At 34.9% G+C, this 15,815-nt stretch overlaps 1 protein-coding gene across 5 annotated transcripts in view; it reads left to right on the top strand.

The window, feature by feature from the left end:
- Positions 1 to 15,815, top strand: part of TMTC2 (transmembrane O-mannosyltransferase targeting cadherins 2) — a 253,812-nt gene that overhangs the window by 214,766 nt on the left and 23,231 nt on the right. For all 5 annotated transcript variants that reach the window (XM_080569816.1, XM_080569814.1, XM_080569817.1 and 2 more), the window contains 2 exons: positions 7,558 to 7,672; positions 14,668 to 14,731. In XM_080569816.1, the coding sequence (XP_080425942.1) occupies positions 7,558 to 7,672; positions 14,668 to 14,731 (179 nt within the window). The remainder of the gene's footprint in view (positions 1 to 7,557; positions 7,673 to 14,667; positions 14,732 to 15,815) is intronic.

Raw genomic sequence — 15,815 nt, 5'->3', positions numbered from 1 at the left:
TGTTGCTATCATACAACATTAAAAGAAGATTATTACAAAGCACTCTAATAACTATTTATTCCAAAATCCCTTTAGAACCAATCGCTTAAGTGATGGAATGTAGTGGAGTATTTCCAAACAAGCTAGGTCAACGACCCTAAATGCTGTGGAATGTACATGTTTCTGGCTCTCCCCTTGAGTTTCTCCTTAAATCTAATCATTCTGACATCCTGAATATGTGGCTGACTCTGCTTCCTCAGCACGATATGCTAGACTGTTCAAGAGTTATCGTGTAGAAATTTTAGATCAGAGACAGTGCTAGAAATGCGTCTTTATGCGTCTTTCATGTTGCCAAAATTTGGAATTTCTACAGGAACTGAAAAAGCTTGTGGTGCAATGATCCCCAGAGACTTGTTAATGATTATGTGTTCTGACCTATGAGTACCAACTCATTATGAAGATTTCTGAAGACAGAGCATGGAGGTGCTACAAAAGCACAACTGGATAGTTCTTTCCTATCCAAATATCTCTTTTCCAAACCTTATATATCACCAGGTGTCTGGGGAATTATATAGGGTCCAGAATCTAGCTTTGGTTTTGTAAAAACATCAGGTCCTCTGCATTATACATTTTCATCATCAATTTTATGTTTTAGTGAGAGCTTGTAGTGATCCAGATGTGGTCACAAGCTCAGTCATTGAGTCCCAAAGGCTTGCAATTTAATTTTTTCTCTGTTATCTCTGGTTCTGCTCTGGATCACATCCAATGGTATATTTAGCACAACTGCAACAGATAAGTTTTTCAGACAAAGTCTAATAAAAGAGGACCGTTCTAAGCCAGTGCCGATATTGATGTTGCAGCATCCACTGGCTTGCATAGTCTTTGTATTCATTTTATTTGCACTGAATAATCTTCTTGGTAGAAAAGAATTGAGGGGATAGACTCCCCAACAGTCCTTTCAGAAAGAAAGCCAGAGAGCAGGTGGAAAGATGGAATGGGATATAAGGAACAGTAAAACAAACTGGAATGCTGCTGCCATCTAGGTGATCCTAGGTGATGTAAGTTCATCTTTGTTTTCCCTGTCACATCCTACACATTCAGTGAGAAATTGTCTTAACAGGCCTTGAAAACAAGATCTTTAAGCAAACATTCCCTTGCTCTGGGAAATGCTCATTCACAGCCAATGAATCTGTTTTGAAACTCTGAGAGGAAACAGTTACATTAGGTCATGTCTGTTGACTTGGCATCTTGCAACATTGATTCATCACCCAAAAAGTTTTGGATATCAACTCAGAGGCAAGGTCTTTCCTCTCATTTAGTCCCCAGCATACTATCAAAATTTTTCCATTTAGAGAAATCTCACTTTTCATCTGCTCTTTTGCTCCTGGTTGCCACAGAGGTAGTGGTGGTTTCAGTCACGGTTCTGCTCATGCCAATAAGAATGTAATTCAGTTCTCAAGACATGATCTTGTAGCCTTTCTGTGTGCTTCAAAGACTCACAAAATGTGTGAAGTCACCCAGAACCTGATATCTGTTTTGGTTTCAATGGAACTCTAAGTGCTTTGAAAGCTTCAACAAATATTAGGCTTCAAATCCTCGGTGTTGAATGTGCTGAAAGAACCACTAGTGAAGTTTATTATAAACAGATCTGACATTTGAGTTTATGGTCTTGATATATCCACTTCTCATGTTAACATAGTTGTTTAAGTTGCTGCCATAGAAGGAGAATACTCTTTTGAAGATGATAAAATGCAGAAGATTTGATGACAAAGGTATATCTATTTAAAAAAGCAAGTGCTAACTACTCCCTGGTGGGATTAGAAATTTTCTTCCTTCTTATTCAGAAGGTAGTTTACTCTTTTTTTTTTTTTTTTTTTTCCTGCATTAGTAAAGATATCAGGACAAGAAAGCAAGCTGGAAGCAAGTTGTAAGAGAAAACCCAAGAGCATCCCCAGAACATTCAGAATGTTTCTTTTTAAAAGTAGTAGTAGCAAGATGCACTGTGTCAGAAACCCTCTCTGTTCTGGTACAAAGTATCTTTGAATGTTTCCCAGTGAGCAAAAGGGAATGAACTTTTCAACTAAGGAAAGATTGGTGGAACTTTCACTTTTATCTAGTGAAATAGAAGATCATAGTGCCGGTAGGGAATAGTTGAAGCCAATTCTTGAGGCAGGCATTAGTGCGCTTGTGCTCTGAACATGAAAGATTGTTACACACAGGCATATCACAACCAATTAATACCTTTTATATTACAACAAAGTAGCAGAACTACCAGTTCAGTTTATGGCTTTTAAACTGGTGTTAGCACATGTCTTAACAAAATGCTTTACAAATGTTCATGCTAATTTTAGAGGAAGAATTATACAGGATAAAGCTGTATGCTTTCATCTCTGTGGATGAATAGTTGTTAAAAATTTTGTCAGAAGATGAAAATCAGTTCTTTTCAACCACTGGGAACTGGAAACTGTTTTGTTTTATTTTAGTTTAGTTTAGTTTAGTTTAGTTTATTTATGTATTTAAATTATATATATTCTATTATTTTTTTTTCAGAGACAAGTAGATTGCATATATTGTCTTAACATTTTTTCCAGTCCAATATAGACTCAAAACCACTGTTGACGATTTGCAAGAAAAAATTTGAACAAAGCCGTAGGTACAGGATCCTTCATTTTTAATACTATTTCTGATGCTTAGGTATCTTAGACTTTAGAGGAAAGAGAAACATAACTAAGAGGATAGTGAAGTATTGACTTAGTTCCCTTTCGTCAAAGGTCTTTAAGAACTCTTGGCTACACATTTACACTCATCTCTGTGCTATCTATCAAAGATGGAAAATTCTATTTAAAGTAGTAATGCTGCTCCAGACAAAGAAAAGTGTTGTTGAAGATCACATCTGGACCTGGACTGTGGATTTCCCACTCTTGTTCTGGAACAGCAATGAGAAATATTCATTCCTTGAAGGAAGAAAATCTTGGATCCAGAGCTTCTAGAAAACTGTTTTCTAAAAAGCTGGTTCTGATTCCAAAAAACAATCAGGCTACCATAATTTATGCTGTTGGCAAAACTCAGATTCATGACACCTGCAATAAGAGAGCTCTGTATATGATGTTGGGCAGTGTCTCATAAATCACGCAGTTTGCCAGCTACCTCTCAAAGAAGAAAATCCTGCATGTAAATTTAGACCCACACAAGAGGTTCCTGGATCCAGGGGCTTGTGGATCAAACTTTCTGATCCACGTTAACACTCTGCCAGTATTTTGCCCTGCCTAGTGTTCTTCTCTTGGGAAAACACATCTTTATAGCATTGACAGAAAAAGTTCAGAAGTCGGCTTTTTAATGAAGAAAGTGCAGCACTAAACTGCCAGTCCAGTTCATTCTTGCATGAACTTAGTGTATCATTTTAAAAGGAGCTGTAGCTAATGTTTTCAAAATGGGTTATCTCTACTTAGATGCTGTAAATCAAATTTAGATGTGTGAATAAATTTGGTTTGCATTTCAGGAGAACCTGGCAAATCTCAATTCTTAACTGAAAGTTTCCACCTTCTACTGTGTCTGTTTGGGATGGAGTTAACTTTTTTCATAACAGCCTGGATGATGCTGTGTTTTGGATTGTGGCTAAAGCAGCACTGATAAACACACCAACATTTGGGCTGCTGCTGAACAGTGCTTGCACAATATCAAAGCTTTCTCTTTTCCCCACTCTGTCCCTGCAGTGAGTAAGCTGGAGGTGGGCAAGTGACTGAGAGGGGACACAGCTTGAACAGCTGACCTAAGCTGGCCAAAGGCATGTTCTATAGCATATAGTGTTATGTTCAGCAATAAAAACTGGAGTAGAGGAAAAAAGAGGATTTTTGGCTTCTAAGGTGACCTTTATTAAACAACTTGCTGGGCATCAGTCCACATATGAGAAGCAGTGAGCAATTTCCTTTTTTGTCTTTTTTTTTTTAATTTTTTTTCTTTTTGTCTTTTTTTTTTATTTCCCCTCTTTCCTTCACATATTAAACTGTTTTTATCTTGAACCTCAAATTTTATTGCTTTTGTTTTTCCTTTACTGTCCCCTCATCATGCTGGGGGGTGAGCAAGTGAGTGCTTGGCTCTGGTTACGGCAGCCCACCACACACCTGTACACTCAAGTGTTGACTTTTCCACTAGACTGAAAAGGTAGCAGTCATTTATATTTGTAGCCCAGTCAGTTTATGTAAATGTTTAATCAGCAACCTCTGATTAAATTACCTCTACTTAGGAAATGAGTGGGGCAGTTGCAGGGTGTTCTCCTCTCTTGTTTGCAGTCAGAATTCTCTAAGAGTTTGGGTGTAAATGATGCTACGGTTGGTTTCAGGAGGTTGCCATGTGTCATCTGCTACCTATCCACTTAACATGAGGTATTTCCACTGTTATTAACCCTTCAGTGCAGGAGAGAGACTTGTTTATGGGAATGCGCAGTCAAGAGTTTTCTGGAAAGTTTTACTTGTACTTAGTTGGTGTCATGGATTAATTGCAATTTGTTTTAGACAGCTTTGGTAAAACTGTAGTAAAGATAATCCTTTAATATGTTATATAAAATAATAATCCTATTATAGAGACACTCTTAAGAGTCCTGGTAGTAAACGGAGAGTGAATTCCATTTTTAACAATTTAAAACATTAGTTTAGAGTTGTTGCTGACATTTTTGATATGTCCATGTAGACTAATGGAATGTATGCAGCCAGAGTCATAGAAAAAGCAATTAATAAAAATAAGCTTTTAGCTAAAGCATCTAGCAATGCACTTGCTTTTCAGTAAATGTAAATAATGATGTCCTATTCTAAATTAGCCTTCTTGTAGTAATCCTAAAGCATGTAGGAATTTCATAATATTTTTAGTAGTATGTTGACATTATAGACCTCTTAAAGAGCTAAGAATTAACCTAGTATATGTTACTTAAGACAGCCAGTAAACCATTAGTACTGGTTTGAAAAGGTTTCCAAAAATGTAATTTAGTAATTACGTGGATGAAGTGAAAGAATTTTACTGTTTTAATAAAGTAAATCGCGGTCGAGAAATTTGTTGATTATGTCACATTAAGTTGAATGTACCAGCTACATTCTATTACATTCAGGCTAGTTATAAATATACCTAAGATAACATCTCTGTTGAGCTCCAGTGTTGAAATGTTTCATACAGACAGCTAGAAGTACGGTTCTGAAGATCTCTCCCTAAAAATCCTTGAGTTATTTTTGTTGAAGACAATAAATAAATATTTTATTCCACCCTTTTGGAATTAATTAGCCTAATGATCAGTTGACGTTATTTTCAGGTTCTAAGCTGCAAAATATTTTTCTTATTTTTTTTCAGAATAATCTTCAAGGCTCAGTACATCTTGAAGTCTAAAAGGTTGTGTGCTCCTTGCATAAAGAGTACATCCAGTTACTATCATCTCGTTTTCCAAATCCAGTACATTCCATTAAATACAAACAAACAAAACAAACCAACCAACCAAACAACAACAACAGAAAAAAACACACACAATATTAACAGTTTAAGGCTGGTTTGCTTTGACATTGACCTAAAGGTTAGGGATGCTCTTTCAGTTCGTTTGAAAGTGAATTGGAATATCAGTTAAAGCTTTTTTCAAAGAATTCAGCCAAATCAGGGGATAAGAACTGCCAATTGTAATTGGTAGATTGTCTGAGAATTTTCAGATTCAGAGATTGTCCTACTGTATATAAAGCATGTCCTGATGTGGTACCAAAAAAAGAAAAAAGAAAAAAAAAGTAACTTTTGTCCCATTTTTTTCCCCATCTTGACATGAGGAAAGAGAGAAAATATTGACATTTTCTCCCTCATAAGAGACTTCCATTAATGGCTCAAGCACTGGTTTCCAATTCTGAAGATGAATTAATTTCTTATGATCAAAATTGTTCTCGTATGTTTTCTTTTTATGTTTTTCCCTTCTCTCTCGCTGTTCTAAGAAAGCCTTTTTGGAAATCATTTTTTTCTGGAATCAACATAAAACATCATAGTGCATGAAAGGATGGTGCATATCTGAGAGTGGATGTAACCAAAGCAAGCAAGGCTTATGCTATGAATGCAGTAAGACGTGAATGTTTTTCCGAGACTTTGCAGATCTAAATATCTAAGACATAGGTGACCGTCTGAGTAAAGAATCTCCCATCTCTTGCCAAGTTGAAATGTATCCATGGAGAAAAAGCAAAAAGCTGGGAAAGCTGTCTTTCATCACTTTTGGTATTGAGATAATTCCTTCTGCAAATATGTTCATTGTACCCAAGCATTACTGGATTCACTGTGCCCTTACAGACCTTGCTGGCTCTGGTTAAGTGGATTTTCTGCAAATGTATATAGAAAGCAACAGGGAATGTATGAGGAAAGGAGGCAAGAAAGAAAGAAAATCCCTTACTATGAGAGGTAACTCATTTGTTCATGGACTGTTGTTCCTGAAGAGGCTTTGTGGCCAGTGATGGCTTCGTGGACTTTTGGATGGGTGATCTTATTTTTCAAAAGTAAGATAAAAAAGGAAGGATGGGATGTTGGAGCATATAATCACCATACTTTAAGATGGCTTTTCCAAATATAAGGTTATGCAGACACAAAGTCTAGACAGCTGAAACCCTTTGAAAAGTCCTTGATCCAAAAATAACATGTTTTACAAATTAGGTGTGAAAAAGTCATTAAAAGGAGTAGAACTAAGGTGGTTTGAGTAGCTTCCAAAGTGTTTTCTTCTTCTTCAAAGGAAAACTCATTTTTGTTGAGTTTTACTAGTTGTTATTTGTTTATCTTTTGAAACTACTATACTTCAGCTGAAGTTTGCTTAATGCTAAATTATTTATTCTTCTCTGTCTTAACTTGGTGTAATGATTACAATATTGCAATTTGTAAAGATTCAATCACATGATTTTAGCTATCTTCATTTTTTTGTTGTTGTTGTTTGTTTTGTTTTGTTTTTGTTTGTTTTTACGTGAAAAGTAAGGATTACTTAGGAAACATAAAAAACTGCAATTCTTTTAGAGTCATTGATATATGTGATAAAATGTAAGTTCATCAAAGTATACATATACAATCCTTTTAAAGCAAAGTATTGCTTATAATTCTAAAGCTGGAGAAACATGTTTGCGTATATGTATGTAGAAGTAAAAAATATATTTTATATGATCTTCGAGATATTCTTGTAAAATGGGAATATATTTTGCTTGTAGAGGCTATTTGATTTTATTTCTTTTTCCTCTGAGGAAGCAAAGAGCAGTATAACTATAAGCAGAAGGGCAGGTTCTTGAAGACAGGCCTCTCACAGATCAAGGGTATTGTTCTTTGACAGCTGAGTTTTACTGTAACTTTCTTCCTAATCATAAATATCTTTTGCAAATATTGCAGTTAGTTATTCCTATCATATCTACTGGATTTTTCTGTATTTGCTACATTTTAAATATATTGCAATACAGAGCAAATCAACAAATGACCAAACACTGAGTGTGGGACATCTAATTTGGTTTTGTTTTTTAATTCTTTTTTTGTATCTGTATTTTCTGAAGTATTACCTATCAGTTGTTTTACATGAATTCATGTTCATGTACTCCATTCCAGGTCAGTTCCTCCTAGAAGAATCCCGTCTAATAGAAGCAGCTGAGATGGCAAAGAAAGCAGCTGAACTCGATAATACAGAATTCGATGTTGTTTTCAATGCAGCCCATATGCTCAGGTTAGTGCCTTTACATGTCTTACTTGATTTTCCTCTCTTTTGGAGGAAAAAGTCTTTACAGCCTTTGCTTACACAGGGTTTATTTTTAAAGCTCAGGGACTGTTTTGAATAATTCAATATCTCTAATAAGATGAAAAGAATTGGAATGAAAGTGTTGTGGGATTAGGACTATCTATTTCTAATTTTTTATGTGCTAGCTCATAATTTATTGCCTTTACAACTTCTGTTGTTCACAAGTAGGTAGTTCTTTTTACTTGCATATAAGAACAATTGTTTCTTTTGTGAAGAACATTCTGCAGGATTTCCTTTCATCTGATCTCTAAAGATTTAGGATGCATAGCATTTGCAAATTATAGATCTGGAGGTAACTAGAGAATATTGGAAATATCACCTTTTGTGTTAATATCAATAGGGAACACTATGATGATTAGACATCTAAATATTCTCAGGCTAATGCTGACTTTGAGACACACAGGAGCAATTAATATTATCAGAATCTATGATTTAAAATATAGTCATATTTAATTCTGTTCTCATATCTGAAATGAATAAAATTTTAGTTGCCTTTTTTTCCTTTTAAAGCTGGTAGACCTGGATATTCAGTAACATTGAGCTTCTGCCTGAACACGATCATTAAATTCACATTACTGTAATAGGTATCTTCCATGCTTATTTCTAGGATAACTATCTAATTATTATCTATTGTTGACTTGACAGTTATGAGGATACTTGATTTCATTTAGATTATATCTATGCTCAGAAAATGCATGACAAGGAAATAAAAAATATACTTCATTAGCATAAAACAGTTATTGAGATTATTTCTCTAATGAAGATCTGTCACTTGGCTGTTTGTACTTTTAACATTTAGGATATGAAATGAAAGGAAAAGAAAGTGATATTAAAAAGAAGGTAGAATCAGCTTCAGCCAAGTGGCCTGTGTTTTAGAATGAAGTTTTTTATACCAGGATTTTGAAATAAGACCCAAAACGTTCTTTGAGATATAGCTCTTACTGCTTATAGATTAGAAAAGAAGCCCAGTCAAATGGTTCACTGATAAATAATGGTTTGACCTGCAACAGGTGTATCCACTATTTTTCCTTCCTCCTGATTATTTTCTGAAAACGTCTCCTCAATGTACAATTCAGGAAGTTAAAACATCTAGTTTAATGAAATAAATTCATAGACAGAATCATAGTAAGTTAGGCATGAAAGCTGAATCCAGAAGGATGCAGAGAGCCAGACTCCTGCTGATTTCAGTGAGTGTGTTGTGGCAGATAGTTTAATTGTGTAAAATGGTGTGATTTTTTTGGAGTGTGTTATAAAATGTGTTGGCATACATCAGTACTATTTAGCAATAGGCTTACTGCATGACTGTCTCTGTGACCACTGACTGAAGCACCTCAGGTCTCTAAGGCATATCTTTACACTGGGATGTGAGTATTGTTTCACTCTCAGTGTAAGATCTGTGCTGCTGTACTGTACATCAGCCGTGGTTACCCTACTTGGTCTGGTTGGGACTGGACACTTCTAGGAGGTTTCAACCAGCATTGAGCTCAGGGACTCTGAATGGCATCCTCTATTTTAACTCTAAGCACAAATTAGAACCTTAAAACAACAACAAAACAACTACTAAGCCAAAGCCTTTTTTTAAAAAAAAAAATGTACTGATAGTTTAGCTTAGCTAGAATCTATCTGTGCTCCTACGTGATACCTAGTTGATCTAGTTTTCCATTTAAATACTCATCTTTCTTTGTGGAAAACTGTAATGGCTTCTTAGTAGGCTCTTGAAGACTCAGCTGGTCTGGATGATTTAATAAGAGTCAGGGTGGTAAAGTCAAATTCTGCCAAGTTTTTCCTTAAAACCGCATGCATAATGATTTGAATGATTTTTACTAAAATGTTACAATCCTGCTGTCTGCCTTGGTTTACTGCTTTACTTAGCAGTTTATTCAATACATTGTTTACATAATAGCAACTGGACAAAGAGAATGTGTATTCATACATTGGGACAGCAACTACAAATCCATTATGAGTCTGCGGGACTTCAGAGAAAGCTGATTTTCAGGATATTTAGAATGAAGGAGATCTGTGGTGATTCCAAGCGGAAAGCAGATACCAAGAAATGAATGAAGAAAAGAAAGGGGTACTCAGACTGGCACAGAGTACGAAAGATAGAAGCTATGGTACAGGTGGATGCTCAAGAGGGTCATAAATGAAAAGCTGAAATTATTAAATATAGCAGTTTCATGTAGGCAGACAACACTTATTGAGGTTGCTATAGAGATCTATAAAAACTGATTGGTAAGTAAGAATTTTGAATGTACTGCACAGCTCTTAGGTAGAAAATATAGAAGTTCACAAGGCATGGAAGTAAACTGTTGTGAGAGAGGAGGAGGGATATATTTTAAAGATTTGTTGTGGATTAAGAGAAAGAAATTGATATTGAAGTGGGTGATGCAGGGTGTCCGAAATGTCTGGGAAGGTAATAGCAGTAGCTCTTTTTTTTTTCTTCTTTTTGTAAATTCTAATATTTAAATATTGACTGAATATTCTTCCCAGTGCCATACTGTTGATTTAGGGAAGTATCATCTTTCCCTCTTGTCATTATCCTGTTTCCAACATTACCCCATGGTGTGTCAGGAGATTTAGAAACATGAAGATGCTTATTTAGAATTGCACACAAATTCTTTATAATTTGGGCTACAGCTGCTTTGGGTGGATAAAATCACAGTATTCCCTCCAAGTTCAATTTGTTTTCTATACCAGTAATTAACAATTTTTGAAAAATCTGAACAAGGCATAGACTGGGATGCTGTGAATTAATGTTTGTTCTTCTTAAATTTGCAACAGAACTGTTAACTGTGTCCTAATGCCATAGCTGTATTTTAGATAGCCTGTTCTCAGTTTTGCAGTCACAATAAAGATTCCAGCTCCTTCTGTCAGATATTCCAACACTGTTTACATCCTGTCTGTGTGACTAAATCTGAAGCTGAGGTCAAGTTTGCATTATTAATGAACCTTCTTTTTCCTAATTACACAAATGGTTAATCATTTTTTGCCTAGGTGATTTCTGTAGGATCATGATAATGCAATGTTAGATGAATTGAGTCACCTGTAAGAGAAGTGAGATGTGGGATGAATGTAATCGTTTATTTTCAACAGTCTGGTAACTTTTAACTTGAATAGTTCTTGCCTGTAAAATTTGTTTTCTCACCGAATTTGGTTTTCAGACAGCTTTATTCAAGGGTTATGTAGCTGTTTTGGAGGTGGTTCTTAAAACAGTAGTAACTGCTCGTGTGTTTTACTTTTGTGGTGTTTGCTGTGCCCTTGATTATAGACTCAGCTTGAAACCTTTCAGCAAGGCTAGATACATCTGAATGGAGTGTAGTGAAGCATATATATTGGGAGTGCCTTGTGGTGGCTCTAACTTCAGTGACGGAGTCATCTGTTAACAGAGTTGTTTCACTTTGCAGTTGTGTACTCAGGTGAGACAGGTTTCCTGTAAACTAAGAGATGGTTGCTTTTAGAATGAGGAATGGCAGTGTAGTGACAGCGCTGTACTAATTAGAAACAGGAAAAGAGCTTCACATTGTCTTCAAATGAAAACAAGCATAGGAAGAAGAGTTTTGCTAAAAAGTACTTTTTTGTAGGAATATTTTTTTTTCACGCTTCTGTAAGACAATGGGTTGCTCTGGGCAACCATTGTATTGCATGAAGTCATTGCATGCTTATTGGCTATTTAAAAACAGAAGTTTGAATTAAAGCAGTGCTATGTGACTTGGTCTTCATCTTGCAGTGAACTTCTATGAGAGTATTTTGGCTTGCCAGACACACTGACTGAACATAAGGTGTAGTTGCTGGCACAGTCTCGCAGATACCAGTTCACCCTATGTTGTTGCCTACACAGATTTTATTCACTATGTAATTGCTATCAGTGTATTTACATATGTATATGTATGGCTAAGTATATCATCCATGTAAAATCTTGTAATTGTTGTAAAGCTGAAAATATGGATGAAGGGTTACATGTATGGAATGTCATTATAATTTTAGTATGACACAAAAGGTTCTATTAAGAATGACAAGTATCAAAAATCTGTACTATTAAATAGCAATCTCTTTCATAAAAATGTCTTTTTCATAGTGGGACTGTTATCCATGATTTCACTTAAAAAAAAAAATAAATTAAAATTAACAGCCTGAAGCTTTAGGCCAAGCAACTGGCAGTTTAAAAATAGCCCTTTCCATTCACTTGTTTATGTATCTAAGCCAGTTTATGTATCTAAACATTGGTGTAGTTTTTCTCTCAAAGCAATATTTTTTCCAGTGGTTAGCATAAACATTTAAAATGAATGTAAGTGGAATGTAACTGGGTGTCAGGAGAACCTAAGAGTGATGTGTTGTCCAGCACATTTAGGAAGTGTCATTGGCAATCACCTGGAACACAACACAGGAGCTGGTAGGTCTGAAGGCTCAGGTTGAGAGAGATGAGAGAATAAAGAGATAAAACATTTTTGTCCCTTGAAATAAGATTGAATGCTAGATGTTAATTGGGGAAATCAGATGTGTTTTCAAGGACAGTCCTCATGAAAAGATTTGGAATACAGGTTGAAATATACATCTTAAGTATAAAAAGGGCTCTGTCTTCCCAACTTCTCTTTACTTCTTTTCCTTCCTTTCTGTTTTATTATCAGCATTTTGTCTAATGTTTTACTGCGATGTGAATTATGTTTCCTTTAGTGGTGTCCTTCCCTTTTTTGACATTGATCCAGAGCCCTTTACTGCTTAGTGGCATAGGGTTACTGCAATTTCCTACCCCTGTGCCTTTTATTTTTCCCAAGGGATACCCATTCCAGGGTTTAACATAATGAATTTCTAGCGTAGATCTCCAGTGAAAATGTGAACCAGAATTCTCCCGTATCTTAACTAAAGGAGCAGTTGCTGAATGCCTCAGTAATGGAACTGGCATTTTCCTGAACAGATTAGTTGGTGTATGTTCATTTATATAAACCATTTTTAATAGATAATTATAAATTTAAATTGATTTCGATTTGAAAATTAATGATTGGTATGTGCATGTGGGAGGAAAGCAAACCATGTATTTCCACCACTGGGCTAAAAGAGGACAAGATTTTAATTTGGTCTACATTTATGTGCCAACAACACTTTTTTGAGCTGAAATGTATGGTCTGTGTCTGCCCCTGGGTAAGGCACCTTACATGTACAGGTTTTCACTACATTCAGAAATGCTTTGTTTCCTGACTGTTTTGTGTAAACAGGGAAAAAAAAAAAAAAAAAAGAAAAAAAAACCACTGTGTGACATATTTCAATTTATGTGCCTTGTAGTAAGTCCTGAAATTTGGAAGTATGATATATATATTTTTTTCAGTAGTTTCAAGTGCTACTAATGCCCCTCAGGAGTGATTCAGAAGCATGTTAAATGAGTGTTTTTAGACATTCTACTATTTCTAACCACAGCAAAGCAACCACTGTGTTGATGGTGCATGTGCAAAGTAATATAAAACAGTTAACAGGTATCAACTGGGTTGTACGTGGTAAATTGTTAGTCAGGAAGTGGTTTCAGGCTGCATGTGAAATATGTGAGAAACTTCAAAGGAATTATCCATCCTCCCTTTCTCTTCCCAAGACCAATAACTGTCTTTCAAAATATGTTGATTGGAATTAACTGCTTATCATGTATATTGTGGCTAATATTTAAAATTTTCATGGATGGGAATACAAAATTAAAACACAAACTGATCACTGAACAACAGAACATGTAAAACATCATATGTAACTAACAAAATCTCCAGATACAAGTGCTCAGTTGACGTATTCTCAGCTAATTACTGTTCTTGGAAGGGGAAGAAAAAGAAAAAAATAATCCATCCTAGCCTGTATTATCCTTGTTTTCTAATTTTTCACTTGTATCATACAAATGCATCTGTAATCACATAACAAAAAAAGATCTCATATGAAGACAGATAACTCTCTCTATATTTTTTTTTCTCCTTGGCTTCAATATTGTGACAAAACAATAGCAAAAGATATGTAGCTTGCTGGTTGTTCCTACATATTTACCATCTTTCTCATAACATGTATGTGATTAAGAGATACTCCTTCAGCCAGTGGCCACAATGAAAATTTTGAGAGAATTTAAGAAGGTAGAGACGAAGAAGAAAGGAGTTTGAGAGAAGATATAAAAAGGGCCTGGTGAGCAAAAAAAAATGTGTTTGGATTTCTTTGGCAACATACTGCATTCATTTGAATGCATTAAAATTAAAAGTCAGGGAATGAAGATATAAAAATTAAACTACTAGGAGAATGTAGACGCCATCTATATGAAAGTAAAAGAAAAAGAGGTGGGAGACTCGTCTTATTCCCATGCAATATGATGTCAAAGTTAAACCCAATCTTGGTCTGATGTGAGTAGGTGTTGAAATGAGAACTCATGTAAATGATTTCCCTGAATCATAGAAACCTATTTTTAAGAAATCCTTGTATTTTCTGCATTTTTTTTTCTTGAATAACAGTGTTCTTGGAGAAGCAGAAAGAAATGAACTATGTTATTGTGTAACATGTAGCTTAATAATTCACTGTTAAAGTATGGATAATTACAAAAAATAAGCCAGATTTTCCTCTGGTGAAGACTGGTACATCAGTGCTTTCATCTCAGCAGCACTCAGAAGAGTATTTAGCCTTCTGCAGTTCTCTCCAGTGTGCACTAATTTTCAGAAACACTATGTACCTTTTCAACACTAAGAAGAAAATAAGGTACACAAAGAGGATTCATCAGATGGAATGGATATACTGAACTACAATCTTTTAGATATTTTGGGTATTTGTTAAGGTAATATCCTTAAATGGTGGGGAATAGTTGCAGTATTTTTTTAGGTGTGCCTTTGTATGTTTGTTTGTTTGATTTTAACCCAAGGAAAATGAGGAGTAATTATATATACATATATATTTTTTTTTTTTTTCTGTTCTGATAGACAAGCCAGTCTTAATGAAGAAGCTGAGAAATATTATGAAATGGCAGCAGGATTAAGACCTAATGTAAGTACTTCCTTAATGATATCCATTACTTAAACTGATGAATGTGCTGTAGTGCTGAACTGTTTATGCTGAGGAGAGACTTCTTGCTGGAATGTTTGATCTCTTGGCCTGTATCATATATGGTCAATTATAGGGTAGTCAGATAAAGCCACGCATTCGCTAGACCAATCAGTACATTTTCATGTTATCTTAGTGTAGTATTCCAGCAACAAGTCATACTTGGCTCACATATTTGAAAAAGATTTATAGATTTAGATTTATTTATCTACTTTTAAATGTGTCAAGTTTGGAAAGCTCTCCTAATTCCAGCTATTTTCACTAGTAAAAAGATAATGAAAGTGTATTCTGTGATCTACTATTTAAGGCATTTTAAATAATACATTTATGCCTTTTCCTCTGTCAGGAACTTGTGGAAAATGTTGTTGTTCAACAAATTTAAAGATGGTTGTACAAAATCAAAGAAATGCTTATTCCTTGAAGTGGAAATATGTAGGAATATATGAGCGCCCTATTAAAGAAAATAAAAGCTCATTACCAATTTTATTGCATCAGGAACTAAAGGAATAAAATATTTTCTTTTTACCATTTCTTACTCAATGTTATATTTCTTTTCAATTACCTTTGGACTTTGGGAGAAACCACCACTCACGGATATAAATGGGACAGGAATTATTTTTAAACTCTCATACTTTGTCTATTGAAGGTATCAAGTACAGAACACATTCTTGTCATGAAATTCTATAGTGCTTAATTTGAAAACAGGTTAGCATTTTCATTAAAAAAAAATGGCAAAAAAATACAGTCTTAAAACTAAAGAATTTTGGGGCCTAAAACCCCAAACTAACACTAGCTAAAACTCAAAATAAGCTAAAAAAATATAGTACAAAAAAATAAAGTAACCTATTCATATGAAACTTCCATTTTCACACAGTCTCTTAAAAAAAAAATCCAATATCTATGTATTCCTTTAATTCGTATTTTGTGAGATTACATTTTAGACTTTGTGATTTGCTGTGCTTTCCGGCAGGCTTTCTGGTGCAAGTCTTTTGCATTTTCTGAGTGGGTACTTTAATGTTGAAAAAAT

This window comes from Anser brachyrhynchus (assembly GCF_964034855.1).
Source record: "Anser brachyrhynchus genome assembly, chromosome: 1".
In the NCBI taxonomy this organism is placed as follows: Eukaryota; Metazoa; Chordata; class Aves; order Anseriformes; family Anatidae; genus Anser; species Anser brachyrhynchus.
Note: the sequence above shows the minus strand (reverse complement) of the source record. Positions and strands in the feature narration are given on the sequence as shown.